A 21238-nucleotide genomic window follows, 5' to 3' on the forward strand; every position below is an offset into this window, starting at 1 on the left:
TTTGGAAATGTCCGAAGTTATTTCGGTACTGGCAGAAAGTGCTGGATTTGCTAAACTCCGTATATGATACCAGGCTGACCCTAGACCCCGTTTTTTTGTCTCTTAGGTTATGTAAACCCTAGCATGGATCATGATCACATAGTGGCTATCATGAGATCTCTTTTTATAGCACGTAAGTTGAGCCTCTTGCTGAGTCTCACCCAACCCTCCTACTCTTGGCAACTTGTTTCGGGAAATGAATAAATACAGTATGTAATGTTTAAAAAATACACCTATGCTTAACGCATCATTTTTTTGGAAGTTTGCAAGGATCTGGAGAAAGTGGATTAATGCATCATGTTCCCATTTTAATCAAAATCCTTGATAAACATTGGGTGTGTTTTTTTTTTTTTGGGGGGGGGGGGGGGACCTGTAAAAGATGTACAGTGCATCCAGAAAGTATACACAGCACTTTACTTTTTCAAAATTTTGTTATGTTACAGTCTTATTCCACAATGGATTCAATTGATTATTTTCCTCAAAATTCTACAAACAATACCCCATAATGACAATGTGAAAGAAGTTTGAAATCTTTGCAAACTTACTAAAAATAAAAAACTAAAAAATCCTATGTACATAGGTATTCACAGCCTTTGCCATGACTCCTAAATTTTAGCTCAGGTGCATCCTGTTTCCACGGATCATCGTTGAGATGTTTCTACAACTTGATTGGAGTCTGCCTGTGGTCAATTGGGCATGATTTGGAAAGGCACACCCCTGTCTGTATAAGGTCCCACAGTTAACAGTGCATGTCAGAGCACAAACCAAGCCATGAGATCCAAGGAATTGTCTGTAGACCTCCGAGACAGGATTGTGTCAAGGCACAGATCTAGGGAAGGGTACAGAAAAATTTCTGGAGCATTGAAGGTCCAAATGAGCACAGTGGCCTCCATCATCCGTAATGGAAGAAGTTTGGAACCACCAGAACTCTTCCTAGAGCGGGCCACCCAGCCAAACTGAGTGATCGGGGGAGAAGGGCCTTAGTCAGGGAGGTGACCAAGAACCCAATGGTCACTCTGACAGAGCTCCAGTGTTTCTCTGTGGAGAGAGGAGAACTTTCCAGAAGAACAACTATCTCTGCAGCACTCCACCAATCAGGCCTGTATGGTAGGGTGGCCAAACGGAAGCCACTCCTTAGTAAAAGACACATGACAGCCCACCTGGAGTTTGCCAAAAGGCACCTGAAGGATCCTCAGACCATGAGAAACAAAATTCTCTGATCTGATGAAACAAAAATTGAAAACTTTGGCCTGAATGGCAAGCTTCATGTCTGGAGGAAACCAGGCAATGCTCATCACCTGAACAATACCATCCCAACAGTGAAGCATGGAGGTGGCAGCATCATGCTGTGGGGATGTTTTTCAGCAGCAGGAACTGGGAGATTCGTCAGGATCAAGGGAAAGATGAATGCACAGAGACGTTCTTGATGGAAACCTGCTTCAACGCGCTCAGGACCTCAGACTGGGTGAAGGTTCATCTTCCAACAGGACAATGACCCTAGGCACACAGCCAAGATAACAAAGGAGTGTCTACGGGACAACTCTGTGAATGTCCTTGAGTGGCCCAGCCAGAGCCCAGAATTGAACCAGATTGAACATCTCTGGAGAGATCTGAAAATGACTGTGCACCGACGCTCCCCATCCAACCTGATGGAGCTTGAGAGGTTCGGCAAAGAAGAATGGGAGAAACTGGCAAAAAATAGGTGTGCCAAGCTTGTAGCATCATACTCAAAAACACTTGAGGCTGTAATTGGGGCCAAAAGTGCTTCAACAAAGTACTGAGCAAAGGCTGTGAATACTTATTTAATAAATTTGCAAAGATTTCAAACAAACTTCTTTCACATTGTCATTATGGGGTATTGTTTGTAGAATTTTGAGGAAAATAATGAATTTAATCCATTTTGGAAAAAAGCTGTAACATAACAAAATGTGGAAATAGTGAAGTGCTGTGAATACTTTCTGGATGCACTGTATATACTATCTGCTCCGTAGTATTTCTGAATATTTCTGATTATTTATGAATATCTTTTTTGAGTATCTGTGAATATCATGGGAAAATTAAATGTTATTGTTTGGAACGTTGATTTGACTTTGATCTTGATTTTGCAATTAAGAAGAAACTTATTTTTAAAATTTGCATTCTTTAGGTGTTTACTTTCTAAACATGTACTTATATATAGATAAATGTTTTAAAATTCATAGCAGAACTTACCAGAACCTAATGATCTTTTGCCCATCAGCCCAATAAAAGATGCCGGGTTGTGCCCTGAGACAGAAAACAAGGATCAATCATTATTTGATGGAAATGAAAGAACACCTTTTGGGCTGGCTGGTTTTTAGATGTGTGATGTGCATTGATTTGAGTGACCTGAATTTTACAGTGGAGATATCATGGTGTGGATCATTTTTGTTTATTCAACATTCATATCTTTCATTACTTGTATAAAATGTTTACTTAAATTTATACATTTATAAAGTTTGCAAATAAACATTTAAAAGAAAATTGTACAATCAGGAGCTCCCTGTAAGGGTCCTTTCACACTGGGGCGGTTTGCAGGCGCTATTGCGCTAATAATAGCGCCTGCAAACCGACCCGAAAGTGTCGCTGCTTTGATTCCAGTGTGAAAGCCCCGAGGGCTTTCATACTGGAGCGGTGCGCTAGCAGGACGGTAAAAAAAGTCCTGCTAGCAGCATCTTCGGAGCGGTGAAGGAGCGGAGTGTATACCGCTCCTTTACCGCTCCTGCCCATTGAAATCAATGGGACGGCGCGGCTATACCGCCAGCAAAGCGCCTCTGCAACTTACTACCTCTGCAGAGGCGCTTTACGGTGGTTTTTAACCCTTTCTCGGCCGCTGGGGGGTGTAAAACCGCCCCGCTAGCGGCCGAATACCGACGGAAAAGCGCCGCTTACAATAGCGGCGCTTTACCACAGACGCCGCCCCAGTGTGAAAGGGCCCTAAAGAAGACACTTAATACTTTGCCAATCAAACTCTGCTCCCTTAGGTAAAAATGCCACAGCTGCAACTGGATGGTTATGATTTAGATGTATGAGAAGGGTGCAGTAATAAGCACAGGTCAGCTGCCCCACTGGCCACTCATGATAAAGAACCCTTAGAGGTGGAGGGTGGAGTATAACATGGTTGGACAGATATTTGTCAGCTGGAGGGACAGGTGGTCTCACTGACCCCTCAGCTCCAGCACTGCATTGGCATAAACAGAGGCTGTAATTGAGCAGGCCTTTTGCCTGCAGACTCATAGTTACATAGTTACATAGTAGGTGAGGTTGAAAAAAACACAAGTCCATCAAGTCCAACCTATGTGTGTGATTATATGTCAGTATTACATTGTATATCCCTGTATGTTGCGGTCATTCAGGTGATTATCTAATAGTTTCTTGAAGCTATCAATGCTCCCCGCTGAGACCACCGCCTGTGGAAGGGAATTCCACATCCTTGCCGCTCTTACAGTAAAGAACCCTCTACGTAGTTTAAGGTTAAACCTCTTTTCTTCTAATTTTAATGAGTGGCCACGAGTCTTGTTAAACTCTCTTCTGTGGAAAATCCCTATTGTGGGGTCACCAGTACGGTATTTGCATATTGAAATCATATCCCCTCTCAAGCGTCTCTTCTCCAGAGAGGATAAGTTCAGTGCTCGCAATCTTTCCTCATAACTAAGATCCTCCAGACCCTTTATTAGCTTTGTTGCCCTTCTTTGTACTCGCTCCATTTCCAGTACATCCTTCCTGAGGACTGGTGCCCAGAACTGGACAGCATACTCCAGGTGCGGCCGGACCAGAGTCTTGTAGAGTGGGAGAATGATCGTTTTATCTCTGGAGTTGATCCCCTTTTTTAAGCATGCCAATATTCTGTTTGCTTTGTTAGCAGCAGCTTGGTATTGCATGCCATTGCTGAGCCTATCATCTACTAGGACCCCCAGGTCCTTTTCCATCCTAGATTCTCCCAGAGGTTCTCCCGCCAATGTATAGATTGCATTCATATTTTTGCCACCCAAATACATTATTTTACATTTTTCTACATTAAACCTCATTTCTCATGTAGTTGCCCACCCCATTAATTTGTTCAGGTCATTTTGCAAGGTTTCCACATCCTGCGGAGAAGTTATTGTCCTGCTTAGCTTAGTATCGTCTGCAAATACAGAGATTGAACTGTTTATCCCATCCTCCAGGTCGTTTATGAACAAATTAAATAGGATTGGTCCCAGCACAGAACCCTGGGGAACCGCACTACCCACCCCTGACCATTCTGAGTACTCCCCATTTATCACCACCCTCTGAACTCGCCCTTGTAGCCAGTTTTCAATCCATGTACTCACCCTATGGTCCATGCCAACGGATCTTATTTTGTACAGTAAACGTTTATGCGGAACTGTGTCAAATGCTTTTGCAAAATCCAGATACACCACGTCTACGGGCCTTCCTTTATCTAGATGGCAACTCAACTCCTCATAGAAGGTTAATAGATTGGTTTGGCAAGAACGATTCTTCATGAATCCATGCTGATTACTGCTAATGATACCGTTCTTATTACTAAAATCTTGTATATAGTCCCTTATCATCCCCTACAAGAGTTTACATACTATTGATGTTAGGCTAACTGGTCTGTAATTCCCAGGGATGTATTTTGGGCCCTTTTTAAATATTGGGGCTACATTGGCTTTTCTCCAATCAGCTGGTACCATTCCAGTCAGTAGACTATCTGAAAAAAATTAGGAACAATGGTCTGGCAATCACTTGACTGAGTTCCCTAAGTACCCTCGGATGCAAGCCATCTGGTCCCGGTGATTTATTAATGTTAAGTTTCTCAAGTCTAATTTTAATTCTGTCCTCTGTTAACCATGGAGGTGCTTCCTGTGTTGTGTCATGAGGATAACACTGCAGTTTTGGTTACTGAAGCCCCCCGATTCACTCGTGAAGACTGAGGAGAAGAATAAATTCAATACCTTCGCCATCTCCCCATCCTTTGTAATCAGATGTCCTTCCTCATTCTTTATGGGGCCAATATGGTCTGTCCTCCCTTTTTTACTGTTTACATACTTAAAGAATTTCTTGGGATTTTTTTTGCTCTCCTCCGCTATGTGTCTTTCATGTTCTATCTTAGCTGTCCTAATTGCACCCTTACATTTCTTGTTGCATTCTTTATAAAGACTGAATGCTGAGGATGATCCCTCAACCTTGTATTTTTTGAAGGCCTTCTCCTTTGCTTTTATATGCATTTTTACATTGGAGTTAAGCCATCCAGGACTTTTGTTCGCTCTTTTAAATTTAATGGGATACATTGGCTGATGCCCTTATTTAATATGCTCTTAAAGCAAATCCATCTCTCCTCCATATTCTTTGTTCCTAATATTTTATCCCAATCTATGCCTCTTAGCAAGGTTTGTAGTTTAGGGAAGTTGGCTCTTTTGAAATTCAGTGTCTTTGTATTCCCTTTATGTTTCCTATTTGTGTGATTTATACTGAAACGAATTGACCTGTGATCGCTGTTACCTAAATTGCCCCGTATTTCCACATCCGTGATCAGGTCTGTATTGTTGGTAATCAGTAGATCCAGTAATGTTTTATTTCTAGTTGGTGCGTCTACCATCTGACCCATAAAATTGTCCTGCAAGACATTAAGGAACTGGCGAGCCTTAAAAGAATGCGTGGTTCCCTCCGCCCAGTCTATGTCTGAATAATTAAAATCCCCCATTATGATAACACTTCCCATCCTTGCTGCTAATCCAGATTGTGATAGGAGATCTGTCTCCACTTCCTCCCTCAGGATAGGGGGCCTATAGCATACTCCCAGTATTATTGTCCCCTTAGCTTCATCCCTTTGGAGCTCTACCCATAAGGATTCCACCTCCTCTCTAGCTCCCTCAGTGATGTCATCTCTCACATTCACTTGTACATTATTCTTGATATATAGGCATACCCCTCCCCCTTTTTTACACCTCTCTATCCTTGCGGTACAGGGTATACCCTTGAATGTTTGCCAGCCAATCATGAGAGCTGTTGAACCAGGTCTCTGAAATTCCCACAAAATCCAAATCCTCCTCGTACAACAGTATCTCTAGTTCACCCATCTTGTCCGCCATGCTCCTGGCGGACATGCCACATAGTTTAGACCGGTCACATATTGTCCTCGTATTGGGTGTTTCGAGATTGCAACTAGGACTTGCTACTATACTCACCTTGTGTTTTTGTGCTTTGGTTAACCTACCACTAATGCCCCCAATACTACCCTCTGGAATATCTTCCACGCTGGCTATCTCTGCCTCTGGACCCTCCCCCCCTTAGCCTAGTTTAAAAACCCCTCTAACTTTTTGGCCATCTTCATTCCCAGCAGATCTGCACCCTCCTCATTTAGGTGCAGTCCGTCCCTTCTATAGTACCGGTTATCGACTGAGAAGTCAGCCCAGTCCTCCAGGAACCCAAACCCCTCCTTACTACACCAGCTCTTCAGCCACTTGTTTACTTCCCTAATCTCCCTCTGCCTTTCTGGTGTGGCTCGATGTACCGGTAGTATTCCTGAGAATACTACCTTGGAGGTCCTTTTCCTCAGTTTAGCTCCTAAGTCCCTAAAATCGTTCTTTAGGACACTCCATCTGCCTCTGACTTTGTCAATGGTGCCAACGTGCACCATGACAGCCGGGTCTTCCCCAGCCCCTCCCAGTAATCTGTCCACAAGATCTGTGATGTGCCGAACCCGAGCGCCCGGTAGACAACATACTGTTCGGCGCTTCAGGTCTTGGTTACAGATTGCCCTCTCTGTGCTTCTAAGAATTGAGTCCCCTACCACCAGAATCTGTCTTTCTTTTCCCTTTGCTGCCCCCACACTCTCACTGGAGGAGTTCTTCCCCCGGCAGCTAGGAGAGTCCCTCAGCTCCAGCAGTGCTGGTCCCTGACTGGTTTCACCAATGTCACTCAATGGAGCATACTTATTGGGATGTTCCAGACCTGGATCAGCCTCCCTGGCACTTCCCCCTCTACCCCTCCTGACTGTCACCCATCTACTCTTTGCTAGTGCCTGCACCTCTTTGTCTCCACCCGCCTCTGTGCTGGCCCCTTAGCCTCTGTGCTGGCACCTGCCGTCTACGTTCCTGGCGCTCCTTTAGTATGGAGGGACTTCTCAGTGCTGACAGTTGCTTCCCCAGATTCAGAACCTGGGCTTCCAGGGAAACAATGTGCTTACATTTTGCACAGCAGTATTCGCCCTCGATCGGATGATCAAGGAACGCATACATGCAGCAAGATGTACAAAGAGTCGCCTCTCCACACCCGGCTCCTTGCACATTCAACCCCTCTCCTAAAGATTCTGCAGGTTTGCTCCACCAGCCCCCCGCACCCCCTGAAACAATACCAACACTGCATCAGCCACAGCAATGAGCGCAGTATGGAGGGGGCGGAGCTGGGTGGCGGGACGGAGGCACTTCTTCATACTGCCAAAGGAGAACGCCCACGCCGACCGCTGCGGGGAATAAGGAGGCGGGGGAGGAGTCCAGCGGTTTAGACATTTGTGTGTTGAGGTATTTTGAGGAGACAGCAAATTTATACAAGCTGTTCACTCATTAATTTACATTGTAGCAAAGTGTCATCTCTTCAGTGTTGTCACATGAAAAGATATAAGGGGTGTACTCACTTTTGTGAGATACTGTATATATATATATATATATATATATATATATATATATATATATACAGTATCTCACAAAAGTGAGATAACCATATTGCTACACTTAGAGGCTCTCTTCTCTTTTGTATTCTGTAGTTCCTGCTGGATTTTGCTTCTAATCCCCTTGTGGAGGCTTCCATTAGGACATTTTATAGTTACACAACTCATCACAGTGCTAGAATCTTTTTACATGGACTATAAACTTAAAGACCTATAAATAAACGGTTGTGGAATGAATCATCTTCGTTTTCCATTATTTCTTATGGAAAAATTTGCTTTGATGTACAAGTGCTTTGGATTACAAGCATGTTTCCAGAACGAAATATGCTCGCAATCCAAGGTTTTACTGTACCATACTTTACAGACATGCCTTGCCATGGCATTGTGGCTTCACATATATTTCCAAACGCATGTTACAAAACCTTTCTTTCTGATGCAAATTGTTGAAAGAGTTTAAACTTTTGTGTTTGTGTACCAGGGTGCCATTTCCTGCCATATACAGTATATCAGTTTCATTATAAACAGCTGTTGTGTCTCCAGCACCAGCTCTCCCCGCTCTGCATCTATTAATCACGACTCGAGCCATGTGTTCAGTTCAAACATCCTGGGCCAGGTCTATGATTAGCCTTGTTATTAATCTGGGAACGGACCTATCCACCCCCCCCCCCCCCTTCATGCTCATATCTACCTTTTGGCATGATAACAAGCTAAATTAACCTACGTCTGCCAAATGGAAAAATGTAATCAAAAAGATTTAAAGGAGTTTAAATGTTACCATTTAACAAAAAGGTTATGCAAAAATAGAATTTATAAATACAATAAACACATGAGCACATTTGAAATCAATTTACACAGATCTAATCATTTATGACTGATACCCTACATAATATTAGTTAGACAGCATGTTGGCCAATTGCAAAGATATCGACGAGGTCCTTGCATTTCGTGGATACCTTCTGCTTCAGGACCACAATGTCAATCCGTACACATTGAGCGTTTTAAAAATAACACTTAGTCGTGATGACTAAAGTTCATAAACGTCTGAAAGTACGCAAAAACAAAAAAATTCAGAGAGTAAATACTAAGAATATCATCATTGGTTATATCATAGGGGATACTCTGGAAGAAATACCTTTACAGATCTGAGATATAACTAATAACATATCATGGCCAAGGTCCTCCCAGTAATAACACCAAATGCTTATCTACCCCCAATCAGCCAGGCATAAACAGAACACTTTGCTGAAAGATTGAACACAAAGGTATTCTGTTCATGCCTGGCTGTTTGGATATCACCAAGAATATTCCAGAGGGGAGGGAGTTGAACACTCAACTGTTAACTAGCAGAAGAGAAGATACCTTAGATGGTGTAACAATGGCGTTGCAGGCTGTCACATGAACAGCCCCATTCTACGTACAGCAAGCATCTCAGCCCAACAGTCATGCCTCCACCCTATACCTTTGTGTTCAATCTTTTTTCAGAGTGTTCTGTTTATGCCTGACTGTTTGAATACCACCAAGTGTATTCCAGAGAAGGGGGAATTGAACACTGAACTGTCAACTAGAAGAGAAGACACCTTAGATGGTGTAACATTGGCATTGTAGGCTGTCACATGAACAGCCCCATTCTATGTCCAGTTTGCAGGTATCCCAACCCAACCATCATGCCTCCATGCACTACCTTTGTGTTTAGTCTTTTTGTAGAGTGTCCTGTTTATGCCTGGCTCTTAGGATACCACAAAGAGTATTCCAGAAGGGAGGGAGGAGAACACTGAGCAGTCAACTAGCAGAGAATGATACCTTAGATAGTGTAACAATGGAATTAGAGGCTCTAAGTTGGACAGCCATATCCTATCTCTAGCAAGTGGGTATCTCAACCCATAAGTCATGCCTCCACCCTTTATCAATCCCCACCAGGCCTACCATATGAGGTGTCAATACCATGTAACAACATGTTACACCGTCTGAGAAATCTAAGGTATTTTCTCCTCTGCTAGCTGAAAGTTCGATGTTCTCTTCCCTTCCCTCTGGGATATTCCTGGTGGTATTCTAACCTCTACCTTTAGGTTCAGTCTTACTGCAGAGTGTTATGTTTATTCCTGGCTATTTGAGGGTAGACATGCGGTTGGTGTCATTACTGATGGGGCTTGGGCCCTAACAAGTTATTTGTTATATCTCAAATCTGTACAGGTGTCAGAAAGGCTGTGCCAGAAGACAGAATAATGCCTCCAGACAAGCAAATGGCTGTTCCCTGAAGCTTCCAAAGAAGATGCGAATTAGCATGTGCTATCGTGCGTGCATTTGCGCACGCGCATGTACACCAATATGTACCAGAATGAGAACGAATATGCGCATTCACGGCGCATCCCCATGACAGATAAGGGTGCCAAATGGGTTATTTAAGCTGGATCAGCACCCAGGATCAGTGCTGTCTCATCTACGGCATTCTGGTTTGTCCTGTTTCCTGTTACCTGCATCTGCTCTTAAAATACTGACCCGGCTTGTTCCTGACTGTCCCTATTCTCCAATTGCATCGAACCCGGCTTGTTCTTTGACCATTCTGATCGTTCTATGTATGACCCAGCTTGTCTGACTCTGCTTACGTTTCAGTCCATTCAGAGCTACCAAGTTGCTAGCACCTGTCTATCTGCCACTGGGCCCTGCTCTTCGGCTAAGTACCAACCTGTTCCTGCCCTCGGGAGATCCACTGCCATCGGGCGTACTACTCCACCAGCAGCCCAGCAGCAACCGCGTCTACCGGCATTTGTGCAACTCTGCACTCTGCACTCCTGTGCCACCTGTATACTCTACCAGGGGCCCTGGTCAGAGGTGTAAGAGAGGCCTTCCTCTGCATAAACCAGGCTCTACTCACCAGGTATGTGACAACAGGTATTTATTCAGGAATATGTTATGGCTAATGGAGATATTTCTATAATTTACTCACTGTTTTTTTTTTATTATTTATTTCATTTTATGAACTAAAGCCACCACACAAATTATTATTCAACATATGTGGGTGGACATCATGGTCCTGAAGAAGCAGAAGGGATTCACACAATGTGCAGACCTCTTAAATGTCTTTGTGATTGGTCAACGTGGTGTAAACATATTAAGTAATATTATGAAGGATGGCTGTCATTTATGATTAATGCCGCGTACACACGGTCGGACTTTTCGGCTACAAAAGTCCGACAGCCTGTCCGACAGACGGACTTTTGTCAGACTTTTGGCGGACTTGCGGCAGACTTTCTTACGAACGGACTTGCCTACATACGATCACACAAAAGTCCGACGGATTCGTACGTGATGACGTACACCGGACTAAAATAAGGAAGTTGATAGCCAGTAGCCAATAGCTGCCCTAGCGTGGGTTTTTGTCCGTCGGACTAGCACACAGACGAGCGGATTTCTGGGTCCGGCGTAATTACGACGTAAAGATTTGAAGCACGTTTCAAATCTAAAGTCCGTCAGATTTGAGGCTGGAAAAGTCCGCTGAAAGTCCACTGAAAGTCCGGGGAAGCCCACACACGATCGGATTGTCAGCCAGCTTTAGTCCGTCGGCGTCCGTCGGACTTTTGTAGACGAAAAGTCCGACCGTGTGTACGCGGCATAAGAGATATTTTTTATGTGTGTGCTGTTTTTAGCAATCTTTTTGTATCAATACATTCTGTTTTCTATATCTCCATATAGATTTATTATCTTTCTGTTACACGTTTTGATATTTAAACCCCTTTAAATCTTCTTGACTATATTTTTTATGTAAGTGCAGAGGTCATCACTGTAACTCTATTTGTACATACTGTATCTACACCCTCCTTGCCTACTGTCTGCCAAATTGGGTCAGTAGAAGGCTTTCCAAGTCTAAAATAGGGCCCTGTTTATGTAGAAAGCATATATCTTCAACTTCATTAACCACTTGCCCTCTGGAAGGTTTTAGCTCTTTCATGATCAAGCCATTTTTTGCTATTTGGCACTGCGCTACATTAACTGGTAATTGGGCGGTCGTGCAACGCTATACGTGGATGAAATTTATATCATTGTTTTCCCCCCACATAAATATTGCTTTCTTTTGGTGGTATTTGATCACCACTGGGCTTTTTATTTTTATTTTTTTTGGTCTTTTTTCATTTATATAATAAAAAATAGATTTTTTAGATTTTTTTAAAAATATTTATTGGATATGTTTTACAGCAGAATGTAAAAAAGATCCAATAAATATTTAAAAAAAAATCTAATTTCTACATGAATTTAGGCCAAAATGTATGTCTTTGGCAAAAAAAAAATCCCAATAAGTGTATATTATTTGGTTTGCGTGAAAGTTATAGCGTCTACAAACTATGATATATGTACTGGATTTTTTTTTTTTTTAATACTAGTAATGGTGTTGATCAGCGACTTATAGTGGGATTGTAATATTGTGATGGACAATCTGACACCAACTGACACTAGCTGGGGGGGTACACTAACTGACACTGACATCAATAGTGTCACTAATACAGTGATCAGTGTTAATACTATACACTGTCAGTATACTAATGACACTGGCTGGGAAGGAGTTAACAGTGTGCCTAACAATGTGAAATATGTGCTGCTTTTGCTAAGCGATCTGTTTTGCAGGGAATAAAAAAAAACAGCAAGATCGCCTGTCAGCGATCAATCATTAGCCGGGCCCCATTGATCGGCTTGTGCTGTAACAAATCACAGCACAGGTGGGGCTACCCGGAAGCACTGATCACGTACTATTCACGTGATCCAGTGCACAGCGGCCACCCTGGCACAGTAAATGTACATAGGACGGTCAATAAGTGGTTAAAACATAAATTTTGCAGGGATAAAAAATGCTAATGTAATGAATTTAAAGTGTCATTAAACTCGCATCATTAAAAACTATCAATAAATGCTCTAATACATACTGTTCATACTCACTATGGGATTCTTTTTCCGTATTCTGCAAAAAAACTGGTTTATCCTGCTGGTCTCTATCTCCCCCTCCTGTTCATGTCCCCACTGCAGTTGGGGATTTTGCAGAGCAATGTTGGCAGCTTCTTCACCTGCTCAATTTTCAGTGTATTTCTACCCTAAGCATTTCTTCCCTATGACATTTGAGCAGCCCATGTGACTATATGTGGGCGTGTACACAGTGGTAAATGAAAGCCCACTCCCTCCTTCCTCCTCCTCCTCCATGCCCACTAACCAGCTAAACACAATGGGAGTGGGATATTACATCTTGATTGATGGCGGCTTTACCTCCCTGTTATTCAAAGACACAGGCTGGAGGGTCGTCACAAAGCCAGTGACTGGCAAAAGTCCGCCCACACCGTCTTATTGCCAAAAGACAATAAAGATTTCATTCCAAATATATATTTGTATGACAATTTAAAACAGTTTTTTGCGCATGAACTTGGCTCTCGGAACCAAGTAGTAGCCCAGGGTTTGAAACTATAGGACCTCTACAAAGAGAAGCTTAAACTGATTTCAAATGTCCGCCATTGTGCCTCATTTCTTGGGGATCCCGGACTCTCCTCGGCCTTTGAGGACTCGGAGGCTTTCCGGTGTTGGATTGACCAGGGTCTGACCACGTTGGAGGACTTCCTGCAGGACACGACGTTTGTCTCTTTTTCCCAGCTCCAAAACCAAAAAAATATCCAGGCCAGAGAATTTTACCACTACCTCCAAATCCGACATTTCTTTCAGACACACTATGCAGGGGCCCCTACAGATTCAGACACCTTTTATGAATAGCTATGCCAGACTGCCCCTCGACAGAAAGGCTTAATCTCAGGGCTGAATTAATCACTAGAATCGGTGGGAGACGACCCCCTACTGAAATATAGGTCCCAGTGGGAACAGGAATTAAACTTGGGTAATGAGGATCTTGACTGGGAGGCTAACTGTCAGAATATGTGCAAATGCACTAATTCTCTTACGGTAAAGGAGACAGCGATCAAATTGCTCGCTGGTACTACACGCCTTCGCGTCTGGGTAAAATATTCCCACAGGCCTCCTCCTCCTGCTTCAGAGGATGTGCCCACCCGGGTTCCTTTTTTGCACATGTTCTGGAACCGTGAGACTCTACAACCTACCTGGAGAGAGGCCCTGGGGTTGATTGACAAACTAGCGGGGAGACACATGGCTCTGACACATACTCACTGTATTTTATTTGAAAAACTCTCAGATACCCCAAAACCTCTAATGAAACTAGTACATTGGGTAATTGGACTTAACTGGAAGTCTAATGCCGCGTACACACGGTCGGACTTTTCAGCTACAAAAGTCCGACAGCCCGTCCGACAGACTTTCGACAGACTTTTGGCGGACTTTCAACAGACTTTCTAACGACCGGACTTGCCTACACACGATCACACAAAAGTCCGACGGATTCGTACCTGATGACGCACACCGGACTAAAATAAGGAAGTTGATAGCCAGTAGCCAATAGCTGCCCTAGCGTCGTTTTTTTTGTCCGTCGGACTAGCATACAGACGACCGGATTTCTGGGTCCGGCGGAGTTACGACGTAAAGATTTGAAGCATGTTCCAAATCTAAAGTCCGTCAGATTTGCGGCTGGAAAAGTCCGCTGAAAGTCCGGGGAAGCCCACACACGATCGGATTGTCCACCGGACTTGGTCCGTCGGCGTCCGTCCGACTTTTGTAGCCGAAAAGTCCGACCGTGTATACGCCCCATTTTACAGTCCCATTCCCGCAAGTTATCTCTCGAGTTGATCAAATTATATTATCAGAAAAAATATTTCATACCCTGAATGACTCCATCCCTATATATGACGCTAAGTGGAACCGATGGTTCTTATTTTGTCTTCAAGTATGACCTGAGTTAATATTTTGTTCTTTTTTTCTGTTTTTCTGGGGGTTTTTTTTTGCTTTTATTTTTGGCTTTTCTTGATGTTTTTACCTTTTATGGTTTCAGTCATGTTTGATACGCCATATCAATGATAAGCTCATATGGACTTTATTCCTTCCTGTTTAACACCAGACATTGGCACTATTCAATGGATATGTATTTTATTTTGTACGTCAAAAGCTATCTTGATGTGTAGGTGTACACACGATCGGACATTGCGACAGCAAAATCCATGTTTTTTTTCCGACGGATGTTGGCTCAAATTTGTCTTGCATACACACGGTCACACAAATGTTGTCGGAAATTCCGAACGGCAAGAACGTGGTGACGTAAAACGCGTACGACGAGCCCAGAAAAATGAAGTTCAAAAGCCAGTGCGGCTCTTCTGCTTGATTCCGAGCATGCGTGGAATTTTGTGCGTCGGAATTGTGTACACACGATCTGAATTTCCGACAAGGGATTTTGTTGTCGGAAAATTTGAGAACCAGCTCTCAAATTTTTGTTGTCGGAAATTCCGACAAAAAATGTCCGATGGAGCCTACACATGGTCAGAATTTCCAACAACAAGCTCCCATCGAACATTTGCTGTCGGAAATTCCGACCGTGTGTACGCAGCATTAGTCTCATATCATTTTGTACTGTACTGTAAACCTTTTGATTGCAATAAAAACCTTTAGAAAACAAAAAACAAAAAAACAGTTTATTGATATTAATTAATCATTTTTACTCTGTATTCCAAAGGCTGTTTTTGTTTATTTTGAACATGCGACCAGCAGCGGAGGACTAGAAGCTCTTCCTGCTTATGTTTCCCTGCAGACAGGCTGGGAGAGAGCTGGGTCATGTGACAGCTGTATATCGATTAGGAAAAGGGTACTGCTTTTTTCTTTATTAAAATAATGACAGTGCCATCATCCACATACAGAAAAAGAAAGGACAATGCTAATTAAACATTGTGTGTGTGTAGTATCACTTTAAGTGGTTACTTACTTTTTGGAGATGGCCGGTTCAATTCTGAAAAGGGAAAAAAATATGTTACATATAAATAACAGTAGTAACTATAGTACAAGTTTTTTGTACAAGACAAAATGGGCAGTGAGGGGTGAAGAATGGAATATAATCAGTTAAAGGAAAATTATAATGGTTAGCTGGCCACGTTTATTTATTTATTTTTAAAGCGGAGTTCCACCCAAAAGTGGAACTTCCGCTCATCTGATTCCTCCCCCCCTCCGGTGTCACAATTGGCACCTTTCAGGGGGGAGGGGGGTGCGGATACCTGTATAATACAGGTATTTGCACCCACCTTCAGGCACAGATATCTGCAGAATCTGCGGGCATCTACGCCACTTCCCTTCCCCCCACTGTCTGCTGGGAAACACACGGGTCCCAGAGACAGCAGGGACCATCCGCATTGGGCTGGGCGACTCACGCATGCGCAGTAGGGAACCTGGAAGTGAAGCCGCATGCCTTCACTTCCTGATTCCCTCACTGAAGATGGCGGCGGCAGCACCCGAGGTCCAAGGGACGGTTCGGCCTCGGGTGCCGACATCGCGGGCGACATGGACAGGTAAGCGTCCTTATTTTTAAAGTCAGCAGCTGCAGTATTTGTAGCTGCTGACTTTAAAAAAAAAAAAATTTCGGCAGGGCTCTGCTTTAAGCTGAACTCCTGACAACCAGTCCAATACACAAATGAAACATATATCTGGGAGCTGTTTTACCTGCCAAAGGATTTGTATTTATGTCCATCCATCCATTTTGCAAGAGGCTAATACCGAGTCATACTCAGATCAGGGCTGCTGATAAGGCAGTACAGCCAGCCCTCCTGTACCGGGCCCCATCAGTTCAAAAGGGGGGCCCAGGCACCTGCTGAGCAGGAGCGATGGCTGTATTGCCTTATTGCCAATATGCTTCAGTTTGTGAATGAACAGGAAGCCTCAAGCACTTTGTATTGATTCACTGTCCAGTGCAGCTGAGGAAGTAGAGAAAGGGACTGGGGAATCTCTGTCCTCAGCCCCTTTCCCTGTCTCAAATATGAGACATCAGAGGTCTGTTTAGATCCGAATGAATATTGACACTGATTCTCCTCCTGGCCAATCGGGAAGCGGGTCATGACCCGTCACCCAGTTGGCTGAAAGGAGATCTGATCCGATTGGCCACCAGGAGGAGGAGACGCACAGAGGAGGCAGGAATCTAAAAAAGCAGCCACCCGCATCCTGGAGAGAAGCCGCGCTGCCCGCGAGGTGGGGTAAGTGCAGGGCCCTGACTGACCGACCGGAGGGGGTTGCGTTACCCGACCGACTGGGGGTGTGTGTGAACGGGTGGATTGTTTGCCCCCCCCAAAAAAACACACCAGCAGCCACCACTGGAAATGGGATACTACACTAACCACCCTATTAACACAAATATATAAAAAAACTGCTTCTTACCAATGTCATCTTTATTCCTTTTCCCCATTGGTGCGTAAAATCGTTCTGGGTTGGGTTTTCGTGCGAATCTCAGACGATATCTGTATATTGGTTCTTCTAGATCTACCTAAAATTGAGGCAAAGATACAAAAGATAATGCCTTAAAGGGGTCAGGTCCTTGAAAACTTATAGATAAGTAATTGGTGAATTCTAGAGGTTCCCAACTCCACCATCTAAACATTCACCCAATGTATACCCAGTGAAGTGACTGGCCTCAGGTGAGACACAGAGATGAAACAAACCCTCCTACATAAGTTGTACCTGTTCATCTGCAGCCCGCTCTTCTCTACAGTTGTTCAAAGTCCAGAATTTACACAGCATTTCTCAACTCAAGAAGGAAGGGGAGAGGGGTCCTGATATCACAAACTGCACTGAGTGTAATCTGAGACCTGAGTGGAGGAAACTGATAGCCCCCCCCCCCCTACACAGTCTTATAGGAAAAAATGCACAGCTGAGGCTGTCAATCACCCACTGTGTGCTGGAGGTGGGCAGATCTGTCTCCCAGGATTGTCTAGTGTCAGCATAGACTGTCAGCAGTGACTCAGATAGCAGAGGAATGAGAAAGGAGACAGAAATCACACTAAGTGATTTGCTTAGAGACAAGTAAACAAATAGAAGGGTATGACTTGTTAATTTTTCATTTCAAAGGGTTACACCCACTTTAAGCAGTTTACATTAAAGTGTTTGCAAAGTCACATTGTGACTTTATTCTATTCTGTTCTATTCCATTTCTTTATTTTCTATTCTATGTTTTTCTATTCTATTCTATTCTATTCAATTTATGTATTTTCTATTCTATTCCTATATTTTCTATTTCAATATTTTATATGCTTTTATATTATATTCTTTTCTTTTTTGTATTCTATTATATTATTTTCTATTTTATTCCTTTATTTTCTATTCTATTTTATCTTTTTCAGAAATTCGAATTCAAATCAAGTTCAAAAGCAATTTGAATGAGAAAACATATAGCATTTGATTCAAATTTTGTTTCGTCATTGCGGATTCGTTTAAATCCGTTACTATTGTAATTCGGAAATTCGGATACATACAAATTTCTGAATAGTGAAAAATTCGTCCAAATTTTAAATTTGGAACTAAACGAACCACACATGTCTAGATGAGAGGTCAATCGACCAAAGCTCGAGGAACCCTTAACCTCCCTCCCCTATGATTATTTCAGATTTTTGATGCTGAAAGCGGTACAATTATTTTGCATGGAAATTTGGCGTTTTATATTGTAGGCCTGTAATTCTTAAGTAATAACTCACTTAAAACTGTCCAAACAAGAGTCTAGTAGACATCCCGGGTATGATAAAATTTGAAAAACGAAAGCATAAATTATAATATAATAAATAACTATAAATAATTATAACAAATAATAATATAATAATAATAAAAAATATTCAATAATGTAATCAAAAACACTGAAATTTGCTCAGTTGCAGAATTGTCGCTGTCATTACTTTCAGTGTCTGATGGCGGATTTCCCCACAAATCACTATCGCTCAATTCTGCGAGTGATTCTAATTTATTATCGCTGTTTTCTAGCTGGTCTAAAAGCACTATTGAGGTAAACGGACATTTTTTGGTTGCTATGGACAATCTCCAGTTTCCTGGCAGAAAGAACAGTATTTATAATATAAAACTGCATGCAGGACACTGGACAAACAACTAGGGACAAAGGGGATGTGTAATTATTTGATACAGTTATGTCATCTGTAAGATTATAGTATACTGTATCTTTACTGTGTTTTTTACTTTTTGAATTTGGTGCCGAACTCTGTCCCCGTGCGTCGCAACTCTCACAGGGAACAGAACTCGGCACTGTGAATCGAGCGAGACACGGCGGCTCGCTGATCACAGCGGGGAGACATCGCAGGATCCAGGGGACAAGGTAAGTACAGGCATACCCCACTTTTAAGTACACAATGGGGTTTATTTACTAAAGCTGGAAAGTGGAAAATCAGGCTCACTTCTGCATAGAAACCAATGAGCTTCTAACCCCAGCTTGTTCAATTAAGTTTTGGTAATAATACCTGGAAGCTTAACCACTTCAGTACCAGGCACTTTCACCCCCTTCCAGCCCAGGACAATTTTCAGGGCTGTCACACTTTAAATGAGATTTGGGCAGTCATGCAACACTGTACCCATATGAAATGTTTAGCATTTCTTTCTTACAAATAGAGCTTTCTTTTGGCCATGCAGGGAGCAGGGTTTTGGGAGGAACTATAGTCCGTGCTGTAGCCATCTTTTGGCTATAGCGTGGTACTGAAGTGGTTAAACAAAGAGGCAGGGAAGCTCATGACATCATTGACCATATATGGGTACATGGCAGGCTGGTGACCCTTCTGTATGGACAATGGGGGATAGTGCCTTGTATTTCTACAGGGCTAACTGCAGCGCACATTTGTAGATGCAGCTGTGTGTACATGCCATTGCCTCCTATAGTGCTGAATATATATATATGTATGTATATATATATATATATATATATATATATATGTATGTATATATATATATATATATATATATATATATATATATATATATATATATATGTATATATATATATATCTAGCTCAAGGATACTGCTTTTGGTGCTGAAATTCCACCCCGAGCCAGACTCGGGAATACCGTCAGGGAGGTTAACAACCTCTAGAGGAACGCTAGGGGGGGGTTGATTTACTAAAGGCAAATCCACTTTGCACTATAAGTGCACTTCGAAGTGCAGTCGCTGTAGATCTGAGGGGAAGATCTGAAATGTGGGGAAGCTCTGCTGATTCTATAATCCAATCATGTGCAAGCTAAAATGCTGTTTTTTATTTATCTTGCATGCCCCCCTCAGATCTACAGCGACTGCACTTCCAAGTGCACCGAAAGTGCACTTTCAAGTGCATTTGCAGTGCACTTGGAGTGCAAAGTGGCTTTGCCTTTCGTAAATAACCCCCTATGTGTCCACAGAATCCTGGTGGAGAATGGCCGGTGTAAACTGTTTGGCTAGTGAAAGTTTGAGATTTTTAGATTCCAGCTCAGCCTGGTCTATTACTAAACCATGATTGCCGGCACGTTGACAATATCTCTAAAGGTTTTGTAAGAGGAAAGTCGCAGATTTGTGATTCACATTGACAATTACATGCAGTAATGGCTTATTCTTCTCTTGTCACTGTAAGGCCGTCTATTCAGTCACGGTGAAGCTCTTTATTTATCACAGCCTTTGTGAGATCAACTTTATCACATTTACCGTGTCAGCCACGATTAACTTCTCTGGAACAATGCCAAGAGATCCCACCACTGCAGACAACAGAGCGGGCTGCCGCAATTGTGTTCTGATAATAGTCTATTAATGGGCGGTGTGCTTTTGTGTTGTATTCATATATAATATATTCTAGATCTGAAGCCGGATGCAAATGATGTGTATGCAGCCTACATATAACAATAGATAATACAATGCAATACTGAGCACCTATACCTTCATTTTCCATCGCTTTCGTTTGGGTTCAATCTGCACTTGAAACTGTATTTACGAATGTTCAATGCTGGCACTTATGTACTTACTGCTTTGTTCAAATTATGATTGAAATAATGATTGTTATTAAAAATGAACTTCAGAAATGATTTCTGTTGCATACTTACATACATTAGTCCAGGATGGCACAATGTAAGTACAAATTGAATTTAGCACCCTGATGTTTAGGCAGGGTTGCCCCGAAATTTACCTGCCAGGTGTAGTTGCCTTGGCCAATTGTTAGGGATCAATTGATTTCACCCTAAGTCTGGAATTGCTGCACTTCTCTCTTCTGTCGCTGGGTGGCTGGGTACCCGGTGACATTAGAGAAGATAAGGGCGATGCAAGGACAGATTAGGAGTATATGGGGTGTCTCGGCCAATGGGCAGGGGTTTTCGTGGGCCCCTTATCCTGCTGGGAGAACCTATATATTCGGGTGGAGTCAGGTGATCTGTGTTCTGTGCCATCTGGATGGCTGTCTGGGTGGACATGTGTTGTGCTGCCCTGGGCTGCTAGGCCAGAGCCTGAGGCCTATCCCTGGGACATCTGTCTGAGGGCCTATCCAGAAGCAAGAGAGCAGCGTAGGGTTGGGATTGCAGCTTGCAGAAGAACCGTCCAGAAGAGGCAGTTCTGCCGGCTGGAGAACCTGTCGTGATCGGAGGTAGAGGGGAAGCTGTCACCACTAAGGGACCATCCAC

General features: G+C 43.0%; 1 protein-coding gene across 1 annotated transcript in view; it reads right to left on the reverse strand.

Moving 5' to 3' along the window:
- The window catches only part of LOC141145778 (protachykinin-1-like), a 50408-nt gene that overhangs the window by 12828 nt on the left and 16342 nt on the right, over positions 1-21238 (reverse strand). Inside the window, exons 3-5 of the mRNA XM_073632653.1 lie at positions 16994-17099; positions 15558-15581; positions 2251-2304 (exon numbers count right to left, since the gene is read on the reverse strand). Coding sequence (XP_073488754.1) covers positions 2251-2304; positions 15558-15581; positions 16994-17099 — 184 coding nt within the window. The remainder of the gene's footprint in view (positions 1-2250; positions 2305-15557; positions 15582-16993; positions 17100-21238) is intronic.

The sequence above is a fragment of the Aquarana catesbeiana genome, linkage group LG05 (genome assembly GCF_042186555.1).
Source record: "Aquarana catesbeiana isolate 2022-GZ linkage group LG05, ASM4218655v1, whole genome shotgun sequence".
Taxonomy (NCBI): domain Eukaryota; kingdom Metazoa; phylum Chordata; class Amphibia; order Anura; family Ranidae; genus Aquarana; species Aquarana catesbeiana.